At 42.1% G+C, this 16,858-nt stretch overlaps 1 protein-coding gene and 1 long non-coding RNA gene across 4 annotated transcripts in view; one reads left to right on the top strand and one right to left on the bottom strand.

Annotated features, from left to right (window-relative positions):
• The first annotated feature begins 5,658 nt into the window (after window positions 1–5,658).
• tbx18 (T-box transcription factor 18) lies at window positions 5,659–15,014 on the top strand. Its single transcript, XM_086019313.1, has 8 exons — window positions 5,659–5,887; window positions 6,676–6,823; window positions 7,163–7,264; window positions 7,786–7,957; window positions 8,522–8,689; window positions 10,975–11,039; window positions 12,735–12,829; window positions 13,145–15,014. The coding sequence occupies exons 1-8, from the start codon at window positions 5,674–5,676 to the stop codon at window positions 13,675–13,677; spliced, it is 1,497 nt and encodes a 498-aa protein (XP_085875439.1). The 5' UTR covers window positions 5,659–5,673; the 3' UTR covers window positions 13,678–15,014.
• The window catches only part of LOC147128163 (uncharacterized), a 46,742-nt gene continuing 40,514 nt past the window's right edge, over window positions 10,631–16,858 (bottom strand). For 2 of the 3 annotated variants that reach the window (XR_015083987.1, XR_015083989.1), the window contains exons 7-9: window positions 12,479–12,956; window positions 11,278–11,393; window positions 10,631–10,839 (exon numbers count right to left, since the gene is read on the bottom strand). This is a non-coding gene — a long non-coding RNA (uncharacterized LOC147128163). The remainder of the gene's footprint in view (window positions 10,840–11,277; window positions 11,394–12,478; window positions 12,957–16,858) is intronic. The other variant, XR_015083988.1, reaches the window with a different exon arrangement.

Genomic DNA, 16,858 nt, shown 5'->3' with positions numbered 1-16,858 from the left:
TTTATTTTTTGGTGAGTCTTTTTTGTAAACAACTTATTGACAAAACTTTTTCTTAAATTTTTCTCAAAATATTGCATCCAATCCTTGTTTTCATGGAAAATTCCTATTTATCAGCCTTTTTTTGGGGGTGGGGTGGGGGGGGGGGGGGTTAAAGAAAACGTTTTCCTACCTCACTCCAATACATTTCAGTGGGCATCAACTACATCCAGAATTTCACTCTTCACGGGCCGCGCCCATCCCATCTCCCGCAAATGGTAGGTATCCAGTGGATATTCTTAACCTTAAGTTTCCATTCCCCTTTTGTGAAAGCCTGCCTTAGATGAAAGTGTATGTCGTAATGTATTGGAGCGATTCCCCTACGACAAAACAACAAAACTTTCCAATTTTTTTTTTTTTTTTAACAGTGGGAGACACCCAACCACGCCGATTGCATCCTGGCTTGTGTGTGCTCCATGTTTGAAAACCTCCAAAAGGCCCATAAAAAAATGATGTTCAGGGTGCAACTATGGTGATGACGACAAATGGGAGTAAGCCATTAAAAGGAATTAAAAAAAAAAAAAAAAAGAGGAAGAAGGTCAAGATGTTGGGTGGGACAACAAAGTGTTGCTCGAGGACAACCAGGCATTTTACACCCTTAAGATATGGCGTCTTCATAATAAAATGAAAAAAAGAAGAAGTCTGACTTCACAATCGGCATGTGAACAGGGCTTCAAGATGACATGCTATAGAGTGCCTCGTTGTGGCGATGTGGTGAAGCCCCGTCATGACCCGGTGGGGTACATTCCTGTCACTGAAGGCTTGAGGCAGAATTTCATTATTGGGCCAGCATAATTTCATGGCTCAAACATGTAGCTATTCGTAAGCGGAAGCTACTTTAGCATCCATTTCTCAACTCATCCCAGGGGGATTTGATTGACAGTCGAGGGATGCGGTTTCAGCACATTCCGCATTCAAATGTATACACGTCAAAATGTATCTTAATCTAATTGCCTACTAGAGGAACAATATCGGCACGCTAACAATACTGCCCAACTCAATTTTTTTGTCAGTCAGATTTGACTGGAAATGACTCTATTATGCAGATGTTGTAAAAATGTCGACCTCAAAGACAACGATGAGTTAGACAGTTATGTTATGAGCATGAAGATATGGTACGGTAGTTCACATGGTAAAATGTAGAAAATATGGCAAAAAATACATATTTTTACATAGTTTTACTGGATACAAATGGCGGACATATGACAAAGTACAGGACAAATGTTAGTCGGGGTGAATTCATGGAGTACCGTATAAGGTGCAAGCTTGTCAAGGCAACACATGTAACCTCTCCGTGCAGCTTTCATGTTGCCGTTTGCCGTTAAAATGGAGTAATTTCCACCAATTAGAAAATGGTAAAAATAGGAACTGGCAAGGGAAACACTGGAACACTTTCTTTGGCCTTTTTGCAACGTCGTTATAAATACCAGTATGCGTTTGTGCACATTTTTACGCCCTAAACACGCCAATAAAACCACATTCCTTCAATGTGCGCTAAATGCTAGTTAGATGGGGAGGAAAGGCGGTATTAGGGGCCAATTCAGATTTTTCTTTATGACTTTGTTCTTTGATTAAAACAAAAAAAAAAAAAACGCTTAAATGCTTCCAGTTGCATGGGAGAAAGAAATGGGATGAAAATAAGCGTTGTTGTGCGCTCTTTAAAAGACGCACGTGTGCACGCCGCTCCCCAAAAGTTTCAATTACGAGCTGCAGATGTTGGCGTTTTAAGATTGTGATTTTCACATCATCATGAGCGTTAGCGGCGTTACGGGCGCCCGCCTCCTTCAAAAGAGCGGCCTTGGACAAGGACAACAGGTTGGCAATTATAAAGCGGGAGTCAAGTCAAAAATGTCTTTACAATATTATGCTCTATGCGGCACTATGAGTCAAAACACAGCACTGTGATTAATATTGAATTTGTGGAATATGAATTCCAGCCCCCAAAAAAATCCACTAATTTTTAGCCATCTCGCTCTCGACTGAAAATGACATCACGGTTGGTCAGCGGTCAGATAATGACCAATCACAGTTGAGCTTGCAAATGTCACATGACCACACGTGGAGAACTGTGAACTAGTTTCAACTTTAATTAGTTCAGTAAATGTGTGAAAAAATATCACAAAGAATATAATGTTAAATCTGAAGAGGGAGTGGAAAAAGCTACAAATGGGATTTTTTTTCCTTTCAATTGAAAAATAGATTGCCATATTTTGCCCCACCAAAAGTAACAATTAAAAAAAAATGTCTTCACTTAAAAGATTGTACAAGTTGATCTTTGATAGCACATTATCAAAGAATTCGAGCACGCTTGGAGTGTCACACTGTGGATTTCTATGACAAGGCATTTCTACTTTCCATCTCAGAACATTGGCTGGATGGCAAGCGGACCATTTTGCTCGTCTATGAAGATGTTTGGCCTCTCTTCCAAGCATCTTCAGCTTCATCTTCAGGTTCAGCTTCAGGTTTGTGCTGATGCACAAAGTGGTGAAGGCTGCTCAGATGAGAGGCCAAACGTCTCCTAAGGCAACCACAACAGTCCACTTGCCATCCATTCAGTGCCCTGCAATGGAATGACCTGCACACTTAAGAACTAGTTACCATGCCACGATGACATCATAGCCCCGTTTAAAGAACATGCAAGCAGGTGCTGTTTTTATGGAGGTGAAAACTTCCAACCTCACCTCTATTAAGTCAGAAAAAAACAAAACCAACGTCTCAATTTAGTCACCAGCAGAGAAGCTTTCATTGCTGCCATTTTCGCTGCCATGGTGTGTGTGTGTGTGTGTAATCATCTCCATAGTTTCCTGAATGCGGCCGCATAATGAGCTGTTAAAGGTGCACACATTCGAACTGCGCTTCAAAGGACTAAATTCATTGCATGCTAAGACTGATAGTTTGTTCTCCCATTAACACACACACACACACACACACGCACACAGGTAATGAGGCTAATGCTCACCACAATGTAAAAATAACACAGTCATAAAAACAAGCAACTGCAGCTCATCACATACACGTGCATGCACACGCACTCCCACACAAAAAATTTAGAATTGAAATTGTTGTGATATTTTAAGGAAAAAGTAGTCATTTCACGCAAAAAAATCCTAACATATTTGTTCATTCCTAAGTTTTGACAATAGATATGCAATTCCCAAAAGGACGAAAAGCATTTTACACCCAATAACATTATGATAATAAATTATAATGATACCAAATGTGTTGTGATGACATTAGACTGTATATACGATTCAAAGAAGAAAATACATTTAGAGCAAATGATAATTAGGCATTGCATTTCCTCCCTTGCATTTTATTTAAAAATATTTTAATTTAGTGTCACAACGTTTTTTTTTGTCCACATCTAAAAATTCTGAAATGAAAGCATGCATGAAGGGGCCTGCAGCCTGGCACGCGCCGTCAAGGTCCATTAACGAAGCGCGCACGGGCACGCGTCTGCCACGCACGCACGCACGCACGCGCCTTAGATGTCACCTATTCCGTCCATTTTTAGTCCCTCCCCCTCAACGTGTATTGGACTGTTATTGGCTGAAATGGGCACCCGCAGGTGACAAACGCGGAAGCTATCATCTGCTTCTTTCGCTTATACTTTGCTTGAATAAAAAAGAAAAGAAAACGATTCCATTAATCTGCTCCTTTTTGTTTGCATTTAATCACAATACAAAACATAGTGGAACAAACGGAAAACAAACATATAGCTTAACTATTATTAGTGGAGAATATAAACGCAGTCGTAATTTTATATTATACTGCTCCATTTTATGATTGCCAGAAATGAATTGGTTACAGAGAGTAATATTTATTACAATACTAATAATGGAAGAACAATGATTGTCAGTAAAATCACATTTATAACCACTAACGACCAACATTAACGTTATTTATATATTTTTTGGGGGCTGTAATACTTTCTATTTTTATACTTGGACGACAATTAAATCATTTGAAAATACACGGATATATTTATGAGTGCAATGTTAATACTGTATAGACACTTTCTAAAAAAAAAAAAAAAAAAAACCTTAAATCAAGCCTACATGTTACAAACCAGAAAGAGACGACTGGAATATATCTACTGTAATTATGTATCCTGGCTAGAAAATTGAAAGGCATTTTTTTTTTTTAATAAAACACTTCCTGGTTCTGCATGTAATTTAAAACAAAGCGCAAAGCCACTGAACTAGTAACAAAATATCTGCAGTTTGTTTGATGCTAAAAAAATAAAATAAATCAGCACAGATTTTAATGTAAAGCGGCATTTTGAACTGACTCTACTTTTTCTGACATCATTTTGACGCAAGCAAACAGTCGCATATGTATTTTCAAGTCCTAAATAGTTTCATAAACTATTTCTCACCTCACGTGGTTAACTTGCTCGCTCGGCGTGGGGTTCAAATTGTTACTTCGGGGACCCTTCTCACCATCACTGAAACGGAAAATGTCGATAAAATCGTTCAATTGTCAGTTTCATTACATTTGTATTCAAATCAACCGTTAGGGATAGTTTCAGTAAATATCTATTTTCATTTGCTGAACATTCAATGAAACTCCAAATAAAAACGTCATGTTCAACTTCAATTTTTCATTCAATAATATATATTTTTTAAATCCCATTAATGTGTTTAGTAAGGGACATAACATACAAAATGTTTACGGCTCCTGTTAAATTTTGCATGTGAAAAATAATCATTTTGAATTACATCATCAACATTACCCGATGGTCGAGACTATATTTGATACATGTTACTCAGTGTCTTCTTTGTGTCTACCTGTGATTAGAAGTGCAACATTCAGCATAATGATAAATTGCACCACAGTCTATGCATTTGATCTTTTACAGTGTTAATTATCGACAATTTTGTACACTTTGCATTTTTGGTGCATTGTATCATATTCGTATATCAATATGTATATAAATAATATACAACTAGCTTTGCACTAATTGTACAACTATTACTAGAATATATCACGACAAAGTGCAACATCTCTGTTTAGTTTATAAATTTCAATTAATAATGTGTGCTCTTTTTATTTGTTTACACTTTGTTGGTTGTAGTGGATTATGCATAAGTGAGCACGATTGAATATCGCTTTGACTCACTTTTCCCCCACGGATGAGCAGTGCATCGACCTAAATATCTGAAAAAATGTCAGTTGTATGTGCACATTTGCCCATTCGATGCTTAAAAAAAATGAGATTTAATAATTTGCCTAATAATGTATCACACAAGTGTTAAAACGCCGAGCAAATAACGTGGGTAATGCAATAAATACTAACTGTAGGGTTTGATGTGGTGCTGCTCCACTCGTTGACCACATTAGGGCTGCGCTGGTGGGCGTGGCCAGGAAGCGAAACCACTTCCGGAGTGGGCGCTGGGACGACCCCTGATTGGCCGAGGCGAGCTCTGATTGACAGCTCCCCCACTACCCCTCCTTGGTTCTTCTCTAATACTGACACCTCCCTCCAAAGAAAGTGGTGGAGAACCCAGACGTCAGACGCGGAGAAACTTGCACCACAGAACATTTCTTCACCTTTTTGAGGACTCTTCTTCTTCGTCGCCGAGACTCGGTTGACCACCAGACCGCCGTCGCTTCCCGGGACTTGGGATCGGATTCATGGCCGAGAAGCGGCGCTCGCCGTGCGCGCTTAGCGTCAAGGCGCACGCCTTTTCGGTGGAGGCGCTCATCGGGGCCGAGAAGAGGCGCAGGGCGGCCGGGGAAGGAGCGACGTCGCCCGGCTACGACGTCTCGAAAGCGGCCGCCAGTCCGGAGATCCGGCCGGCGGCCAGAGCGCACGGCAGCGAGGCGGAATACGCCAGCGACGGATCCCGTAAGTAAAAGCACCGCAAACAAGGAGTACTGCCAAAAAACTGGAACACAAGATGGAATAATACAAACAAAAAGTTGCAGACATCTACAACAACATCCAACAAGACTATCGGCCGCTATTAATATCAATTATATGTACACATTTGACTGTTAGCTAGAGTTTTGTCCTCCCCCAGCAAACAGTCATGAGATACAATATTGACATCATTATTAAACTTGATTATTATTCTCATGCTAGAAGGCAATCCTGCAAACATGACATGTGAGCTTGTGGCCGGCGTGCAAAGTGTGTGACAATTATGACTGTGAATCGATGCTTTATTTTATGGGCTTTTGGCTGCAGTCGTAAACACGCCAATTAGCAGCAGTCGAAACGGACCCAAACGCACCAGGATGCAGTGGAAACTTGGAAAGCTGATACTCGAGTCCACAGTGTCACTTCCAATGCAATAAGCCTCAGGACCTACGTGCAAATCATTAAAAAAAAAAAAAATGCAAATAAAACCCGCTCATAAATGTGCTTATCGGAATGATCAAGAAAACAAACGTCTATTTATACCCTAAATTGTACTGTTGTAAGCATATTCCTGTGACCAAATATTGCCTTATAATAACTACTTAAACAATTTAGTGTTGTTTTTTTTTTTATCAGTAAGAATGAATAATTTGTCACAGGGTAAATAAAACAACAAATATCGAGGGGCAAATTCCCTATTACATAGGAAAAAATATGCATAGAGTTCATTTGGTGCTTGCAGCAACAATTAATTGTGTGCACGTGTGTAACAGAGAGCGAAGACGCGCTCCTGGAGAGTCCGCAGCCCGCAGCCGTTTGCGGCAGTGGGAGCGAAGACCCACGCGTGGACCTGCAGGGCTCCGACCTGTGGAAACGCTTCCACGAGATCGGCACGGAGATGATCATCACCAAAGCTGGAAGGTACACAGAAATTAGTTGATCATTTGTCATGCAAATTCAATTAAATGAAAGTGTGCTTTTTATAAAGCAGTTTGCACGCTTTGGTTAAACGTAATGACCAAGTCATGCTTGGTGTAAAATTGCAAAACAATTAAATGGGTATACCTGCACGCTTTAATGAGAACCATTAAAATATATTCAAAGACAAATGCTCATTTAAAGGAATTAATTTAAACATGTAAAACATTGCAACGGAGCATCAGTATTTTTTTGCCACAATAATCGAAAGCTTGAATCCAACGAATCATTCCTCCCCTTCTACATCATATTATTTTTAAATACGTTATGTTTGGATTTTAGGCGGATGTTCCCGGCCATGCGCGTGAAAATGTCGGGTTTGGACCCACATCAGCAATATTACATCGCCATGGATATCATCCCCGTGGACAACAAACGATACAGGTGAGCTATAGAAACGAGAAATATGACACGTTGCAGTCATTTTTTTTTCAACGCACAAACGGCGCTGGGAAAAGTTGTTTAGTTGTTCCTTTTGGACTTTTAACCTCGGCCTGCTGGAAGGTCAAAGCAGCAAATGTGCTGTAATCTACCGAGAGAAAAAAAAGAGCACAACAAAGCTTCCCGCATGCACGTGCCTTTTGTGCGCATTTACGCACGCTGGAAAGTCTTGAGAAGCACAATTCTACATGTGCAAAACCTCCCAGTTATTATGTGAATGTTGACGATTATTATACTTATTCTCCCTATTTGTCCACGCGCTTCTGCTTCCATGTTTCTCTAGCAATTCAAACCTTTCAAAAAGAAAAAAAAAAAAGGACACTCAGAGAAACATTTCTAACATCCAAAACTTTCCCAGAATTCTACATTTCCATTCTGTAGTCCCATTTTGACCCAAAAAAAAAAAGTGCAACTCGATGTGTTCTTACGTGTTTTTTTCCCCCCGTGGGTCTGTGTGATTGCAGGTACGTGTACCACAGCTCCAAGTGGATGGTGGCGGGCAACGCCGACTCGCCGGTGCCGCCGCGGGTCTACATCCACCCGGACTCGCCCGCCTCCGGGGAGACGTGGATGCGGCAGGTGGTCAGCTTCGACAAGCTCAAGCTCACAAACAACGAGCTGGACGACCAGGGACATGTAATGCAGCTTATTATAATCATTAGTATTATTATCATCTATTCAGTCTTTTTACCGCATCCTATTAACAAAAGATTTAGAAAAGTTGAATACGAATATGATTGTGTCAATTAGAAGTTTTATAACCACAAAGTCCAAAAAAATAAAAAAAATAGCTACTGTCTAATGGCACCCTAGCTCCACCGAGGGCAATGTTAAAAAATATCCTACCTGAATTCTGGCCTAAATCAGTATGGTTTGGCCTTGAGAGAGGTCTGCCCTCCCGTAAATATTTTTGTGGTTTTCCATCATAACACTTCATTAATTTTCCACATTTTGTAAGTCATATGTGAAAGTGAATCGCAATTTTACAAAAACACAGTGGCTTAGAAAGGTTTGCCTTGAGGGAGGTCCACTCCAGTAGATGAAGCTTTTTGAAGGACCCAGCAAATAAAATACTTTTCTCAAATTAAAAATGACCATATTATTTACTATCAAATTTAGACAAATTCAAAAGGCAAACATTTTTTTTAAACACAATATGAGCAAATTGTGACCCAAGTGGCTTTCTCACCATGCATCCAGATAATCCTGCACTCCATGCACAAGTACCAGCCGCGGGTGCACGTGATCCGGAAGGAGTGCGGCGAGGAGTTGTCACCTGTGAAGGCCGTACCCGCTGGGGAGGGCACGCGCACCTTCTCCTTCCCCGAGACCGTCTTCACCACTGTCACGGCGTACCAGAACCAGCAGGTTTGTACTAACTTGTCACCTTCAAGTCATCATTTCCAACCATTGGAAAAAACAGTAGCAATTTGTCACTTTTTTCCCAATTCATCTGGAAGAGGAAAAAAAAAAAGACGGTATTTCATCTCAAAATGTTGTGACTTTGTGGCCATTTATCCGGGAAAAAAAAAAGGGACCTCCAACTTCTATCTCCAACTTTTAGGACTTTTTTTTGTCAATTTACCTGACAAACAAAGACATTTAGAGATGAACAAGATACACAGTGACATTGTTACTGTTGTCAAATGAAAAGCAAACATCTCCAAACATTTTTTTCCAATTTATCTAAAAAAACAAAAAGTTGGTGGTACACTTTTTTTGAGTGGACAGTGATGCATGTACCTTCAAATGTTATGACTTTTGTGTCCTTGTGAAAAACAAAGACTTTTATCGACATGTCTTTACTGAAAAGGGACACAATACACACGTAGACTGTGTCGGACTGATTGTTGCCAGATGGAGACCTGGTAACCATAGCGATAGGGTGGGAGGTGGCTACTCACAAGGTTCATGGTAGAACTCCGGGTCTTGGCTCCCTCTGGCCAGCCGGGGGAATCCCTCCCTGCCTCGCAGCGGCCCCCTTTGGACCCTATCCTCATGTCCCCTTTTCGGGCCCAACCTCTGTCCTCATTTCCCACTGGAGTGAGTCACTGGTTCGCTGGTTGTGGGCTGGCCCCTTTGCTTACCTGTGGGGGTGCTGGGTAGTGCTGGTGGTTGGCTCGGGGGAGGCGAGATGGTCCCTTGATGTGGGGCCACTCACAATGACACAAGCTTGAGTCAACCAATTTTTTAACCTTAGGCAGCTGGCTAAATTAAAGCCTCTCCTTTCACAGCAGCACTTAGAAACCGTTATCCATGCCTTCATTACATATCGACTGGATTACTGTAATGCACTTTACTTTGGAGTCAGCCATTCCTCAAAGCGTCTCCGTTCGGACCAAAATGCCGCTTCTTGCCTCCTAACTGGAGCTCATAGGAGGGAGCACATAACTCCAGTTCTGGCCTCTAATCTATTGACCTGACAAATAGTCATTTTGGAAATACAAATTTCCCATTAGACATTGTCAGTATCAAAGCCGTCAAATGGTAAGCAAGTGTCGCCAAATTTTGATGGCTTTATTTGAAAGTTAAACCTGAAAGAAACTTGGAGATGCATTTTACTTTAGAGAGTGACAATAACACAGCCATGCAGTGAAACACACATTTCCACATTTTGTGACAATTGGACAATTTACCGGAAACATTTGGAGAGGCATTTTTCCATTTGAGAGTGGCATTAAGATAATGAAAAGCGTTTATTTCTAAATGTTATGACTATTTGTCCATTTACCTTTTTTGGTAACATTCATCCCCGTATTTTATGACTTTTTGGTCAATTTCCTGAAAAACGGAATTTAGAGATACATAAATGACATGTTACAGTGATAGTATTACAGCTGTCCAATGAAAAGCATGTACTTCCAAATTTTGGACGATTTTTTAAAAACAAAAACAGTAAGCAACCGACTAAATGCAGAGTTGGAATTCACTTTGAAAATGTTGTGGCGTTACTAATCGTCATTGCTGTCCCACAAAAAGCATGTAGGCCTCTCTCTCAAGTTTGTGTTTCTATCCAAAAACGTTTGCAATTTAGTACAGATTCTTCAATTTACCGTGACAATATGTCAGAAATTTGCCATTAAACAAAAGTCTATCCCTTCGCATACGTCCAAATTTGGGGTTGTTTTATTCTGGAAAACAGAAAGCAACGGGCCAAAGGTGGAGATACAGATGCTTGGAATTGGATAAGAAAATGTTACATGAACAAAAGACCTTGCTGTCCAATTAAAAGCGTTACCTACAAATTTCGGGATTTTTTATTGAAAAAGCAATAATGTGTCCACAAAAAAAAAAATTGCTGTGGCGGTGCATGTTTTTCCATTTCATTTCTTTTTATTTGGCATAATCATGCCAACTAACAAACAAGCTGCCTGTAAAAATAATGTAATGGTGTACATCATCAAAATCGAGCATAAGACCGAACATCTGACGGTGGATGCAGCTCACAAGGTCGACCAAATTCCCTTTTTGACTGGGGGGCGTCACATGCGCCGCAGCAAACACACAGCTTCAGTTTCCTAAATGCCAAGAGACAAAAAGTGTCATGTTGGCGCGTGCAAGTGAAGTTTACACAAACAAAAGAATATTTCTGCTGGCATGCTGTATGTGTTGTCATAAGATTTTGGGGATTTTTTTTTCCCCGTGTTTTCCAGATAACCAGGCTGAAAATCGACAGAAACCCTTTCGCCAAAGGTTTCAGAGACTCTGGAAGGAATCGGTGAGTCGAGACCTTCACATTACCCGCCGCAACTGGGTCATGTTTGATATTCTTGCTGGGCTGTGGGTTTTTTTTTTCTTTTTTTTTTTTTTTTTTTTTTGTCACGGCTATTTCAGTCTGATATTACGGGAAGGGAAAAAGCACGGCCTGCATTTATTTATCCTTCTCTCACGGGAAGTGTGCGATGGGCCTGGGTGAATGTGAAAATCCAGGCAGAGTGGAACTAATCAAGTCTTACCGCAGCATTCAGGAGATTTAATCGTGGAGTATTCGTCATTTTGTCGCTTTGCTTTGCCGTGGTGACGGGGAAGATCGGATCACTGCCTCGGAAACAAACAGCAAAATAAGTCCAATCTGTAAAAAAAAAAAAAAAAAAAAAAAAAAAACAGCAGTAAACCAACAATTTACTAGATAGTACTGTATGTCTATATACAGTCTGTTTTATAATATAAACATTATCCTTGTATACTATACTGTATATACATAGTATATATATATGTGTATATATTGTATATATACATAAATATATGTATATGTTTATACATGGGGATATTTATGTGTATATACAGTACATGTTTATGTGTGCAAGTGTGTATACAGAAAACTATGTATATACAGTATGTGTGTCTATATGTTTGTGTGTGTATAAACTAATCACCAACAACTAACAACTTTACTGGGACTTCCTTTGCCCTTGGCCTTTTTTTCATGTTTCCCATAGAATTCTCATAAAAGCAAAATCAAACCATTAACAAAACTGCACACAGAAATAGGTGTCAACTTCCTTTTCCGTACGTATAAAAAGAGGGTATGTGCAAAATTTGAGTTTTAATAAAACAAAAATTAAGAGTTTTCTTTGGCAGCTGATAAAAAGCAAAATCAATTTGGAGAGGCATGTTTTCCAGTGGATAGCAACGCTGATCAAAACTTTAGAGTTTTTTCCTTAAAGTGGCCAAACATCCTCCCAAAAAAACTAGTAGAGAGAAGAAAAGATCTCAAACATGGAACAACAAATTTTCACATGAACTTTCCGTCGGCCAAATTTTCTCATTCATAATGACAAGCACGTATTTTCCTATTCTGTTTTCATGACATTACGGTTAAAAAGAAAACAACCATTTACATTTTGACATTGTAGTAGTCAAATGTAGAAATAATGCCGCAAACCTTTTGGGCCTTCCAAGGCTTTCGCGAGATTTGGTGAAACACAATGAAGAGTTAGTTTGGTCGTGAAGTTACCCGACAAAAGTACCATTTCATTCCCCGTCAAGCTTGCGAAATGAAACATACAGTACATGCTTTTCACAGGGCAGCTTGTCTAAATTATCACCGTGGCTTCAACCCCACGGGTGTTCGCATGCGGGTGGGGGGGCTGACTTTCATCCTCACACTAACGAGGTCTAACAGAGGAGTTGCATTAGGCCTCCACGCCAACCTACCTTGGAGGAGGAGGACGGCTGGGGTGGTGGGTTATCCCACCTCATAAATCCTCACTGCGGCTTCCTGCCTCCTTGCTCCTGATTGGCCCATAAAAGCCGCGTGAAAGCAATTACCTCGGAGCGCCCGGCTGGCAGCGGCCAATGGCGACGTGGCGTTTATGCCCTTCATTACCTGCGCAGACAGAAACACAGACCGAGATGGCGGCCAGGTGGTCGCTTTACGAGTTGACGTGGCTAACGTGATTTGTGTTTGCAGGATGGGCCTGGAAGCCCTGGTAGAGTCGTACGCCTTCTGGCGGCCATCTTTGCGGACGCTTACCTTTGAGGACATACCCGGTATGGCCAAACAAGGTACGTGATCTTTGTTTTGGGAAAAACACTCATACCTTGACTTGAGAGTTGACTTATTTTCTGTAGAGTCGATCCCGCTATTCACGGCCTGGCCCGCTAATGGCGATAATTGGCATATAATTGACGCCTATTGAAATACAGTGGGAACAAATAATTAAACCCTGTACATTATCCGAAAAACGCTGATAACCATTCAATACATGGAAAAAATAAATGAATAAAAATAAAGCATCTTCTTAGAAGCATGTCCACCTTGTCCATATAAAAAAAAAAAAAAAAATCTAGTTTTTCTTACATACATACTTGTTTCTGCAGGAGTCCAGGGAGCCCACGGAGGTCTCGGCACGTCACCCCACTTGCTATCCCCCTCCCCGTGCTCGTCGCCCTTCCAGGTGTGCCCTCTCAGCCCAAGCGACTTCACCTGCAGCCGCCCGGCCCTCCCGCTCCACCGCTACGCCGCCCCCCCGGAGCACTTCCCGCCGCCCCGGGGCCCGCCGTCCTACGAGGGCGACGCTTTCTGCACCCTCCCGCTCTCCACGTCGCAACTGGGCTACCTGTCCGGCCCCTCCCCGCAAGGCTACGCTGGCCTCCGCCTTCACACGCCTCCCTACGGCCTGTACGGCTACACCTTCCCGCCGTCGCCCCGCCTGGCCGCCAGCCCGGACAAAATGAGCGCCGCCGCCAACCAGCAAAGCGCCCTGCTGGGCTCGTCCCCGAGCGGGACGCTAACGGACAGCCTGGGGGTACTCTCCGCCGGACAGCAGGGCTTCTTATTCGACTCTCGGACTTTGGGGCTATCAGGGAGCCCGTCGGGGAGCGGGCCGCAAGTCGCCACCCACCTGGGCTGAAATTGGTCAGCGGGACATCTAAAAAATGTCACTCAGGAACGCTTCGAATCATCGCGTGATGATAAAACATCCATCTGTTTTCTAGAGCGCTTATCCTCATTCGGGTGAGTGGGAGCCCATCTAGCCGAGTTTTGGTTGAGAGGAAGGGGGCACCCTGGACTGGTCGCCAGCCAATCACAGTGATTATTCAATGACCGGGGTGAAAACTGGAAGGAGGAGGCCCGGTGACTTGAAGTCAGCACTTTGTTCTTGTTGGGAAGGAAAATCTAAACTCTACTTGCCTCTCAAGGGATGACATCCAGTATTCCATATAATAATAATAATAATAATAATAATAATAATAATAAACATTTACATAAGCATGTAACGAGCCAACTTTCAGGCTGGATTGACACTCCAGGTCTAAATTCCGATTAAGGCTGGATTTACACTGCTCTGTTTTCCAATTTCATTCGTAGATTTTTTTTTTTTTTTTAACCATTATCGACATAAATTTCAAATGACACATATCCCATTCATGTCTTTACATTCACAAAACACACAAATTGCACATAACTCCACAAGTGGCAACAAGACGGATGTTACAGGAATAATATAAATAAAAACGACACTTTAAATAGTGTTTAGTTGGCCTGCCATCAATTTAAAATGAGTCATGTCCTTTTCAAGGAACAGTGTGAAGCATTTAGAAAAATTATATACACACATATAATTAAAAGAATAACAAAAACAAGGGCAGCATAATTTTCATGAATGCATTTTTTTTACGACACATTTTTAGACCTGTATGCGGGGCTTCACTGTACGTGCCTCTAATGTGGCATATTTCGATATGTTTCATGGTACGTGCTTTTGCTTCAGGTGTTTTTAAAAGTGCTATTTGTGTGGTTTGGGCAGATGTGGCCGTGTATGTAAGCGGTGATGTCAAGCCGGCGTTGACGGGTCTTTCGCGTCCGCGCCTTTATGCTGCACGCGCACTGGCAGATACCCCATACGTATCGGATTTCTATCCACATTTGGAAGACGCCCGATTCCCATCTGAGGATATCCAATTCCACGCGTTTGCCATGACGCATATCCCCAATCTTGCCATCTGAAAAGCCCCCCCACAAAAAAAATGGGACTTCTGTCACTTGAATCAAGCAGCGTAAATCCAGCCTCGGTGCCTATATTCCATTTGCATTTACTCAACACATGGAAGGAGAAATATGGAATGCTACTTGGAACCGGAGGACCTACAGTATGTGTTGTACGTCTACTTGGACAAACTCAGCAGCTGCGTGTGCATCTTTTACTCGCAGCCACGCACTGTGTATATAGTGGCGGGACGGCGAGTACATCACGGGACGGGGGGGTGGGGGGTTGTGGGGAGGCGGGGGGTCGAGGGATCCGTGGCACTTACGCACCTGCTCGTCGACCTTGAACTTATTTGTTCGAGACTCTTCTTACACACACGCTCTTGGCCCAGATACACACACACACACACGCGCGCGCGCATCTATTCATGCCAACAGCTTTTGTATGCAACTAACTTAACTGACAGTTGACTTGTCATACCACCTTGTGTTTAATCTCAATCAATTACATACAGTGTTCACAACATGTACTTGTGGTCTGTCTTAATGTTCTCGTCAGAATCCGCGCAGGATTTCAAACCAAATTTAGTCGATGTGCTTTTTTGGATCACCATTCCAAAGGTTCCACGATGGTTTCACGATGGTACCCAAGCCTCGGTTACTTTTATAGCCTTATTTCAATGTAGTTTGTACAAATATTCACCGTGCTTATGGTTTTAGTACTGTGTTAGCGTAGGTTAGTAACCTAGCTCGATCACGGCGGTGATTCTCAAAGTGTGGTGCGAGTACCACACCAGTGCTATATGGACTCTCTCTAGTGGAATGCGAAAGGATCACCGAATTGAAAACAAATAACGAAGTACAGCCAGTGCAGAACACTTTTTTTTTTAACTACAGTTCAGTTGTATATAAGTTAAGTACAGCACGATACATTTGCGTTTAATCTTGTAAGAGTGTTTGTTTTTAAACAATTCATCAAAGTGCAATTTGTATTCATCTTCTACCACGTGCAATACATTTGAATGGAATCAGCATTTAAGTATTCAAGCATTTAATTGAAAAACAACTGCAAAATGTTACAGGGGCCGACAACGATAAAATGTACATTTAGGAATAAAACCTCTACGTTGTTTTTGATGAACGCATAGGCCTTAGCACCTGGAGAACTAAGTATTTTTTCAAGTGATACCTGATGTAAAACTTTTGAGAACCACTGGAATATGACTAACGTTTAAATTCAGATTATGTTGCCTACGTAGGAATGAAGCTCCATCTTAAACCGAGGTCCCCCCACCGACGTATTGAATAAATAGCTCTCAAAATGTTGCCATCTCCTCTTGGGTTTTCGTGTTGGTTACACCTCAAACTGTAAATGTGGAGGCAAAAAAATTTAAACCCGCGCTGCTGATATTCACTAAAACGACACTGCGGCATCTTCCGTGTCGCAAGTCTGCCGCGTGGCTCCGAGTGAAACGGGCCAACGGATATTTTCATACTTGCAGTCATAGCTCGACAGTGTAATGACTACAGCGAGAGCATGCAAGTGATTTATGCGCTGGCAACATGGGGAATACCTCGCACGTACATGCGCAAACACACACTTCACGGGGACGTGTCGCATCGCGGGGGGGGGAATACATTCCCAATGCCCCCAACATGAACCTTGACATCTCCGGTCGACGAGCCCGAACCCTGATCTAAGTCCAACCAAAGCCATAAAATAGCCAGCGCAGATCAAAGTGTTGCATAGCGGCCTGAACGGACCCCCCCCAGGTCCGCCCCCGCCGACTCACACGAGAGCAAGGGCCTACGCCAAGGAGGGTGTGAAGGTGCGAATGCGTGTGGCAACAGGTGGTTGAGACGTCTCAAAAGGTCACGCTGATCCCAGAAAATCCAAAAGGAGCCCCCACCCGCCCCCCACGCCTCCTCCTCAGACATATTCCTTGGATGAGAGCATTAGTCAAGTTACGCCAATGCTAACACGTGGCCTGTAGGTGACATGTTCTTAACATCAGCCAATTCCCACCACTTCATTTCCGCATCAAAAGCACTTTTGGCACCACGAAATGTCAAATTGAATGTGTTGTTCCATTTATTTACATATT

Source organism: Filicampus tigris, chromosome 20 (assembly GCF_054856515.1).
Source record: "Filicampus tigris isolate MCC_2025a chromosome 20, RoL_Ftig_1.0, whole genome shotgun sequence".
Classification (NCBI taxonomy): domain Eukaryota; kingdom Metazoa; phylum Chordata; class Actinopteri; order Syngnathiformes; family Syngnathidae; genus Filicampus; species Filicampus tigris.
This window is presented reverse-complemented; position numbering and strand designations above follow the sequence as displayed.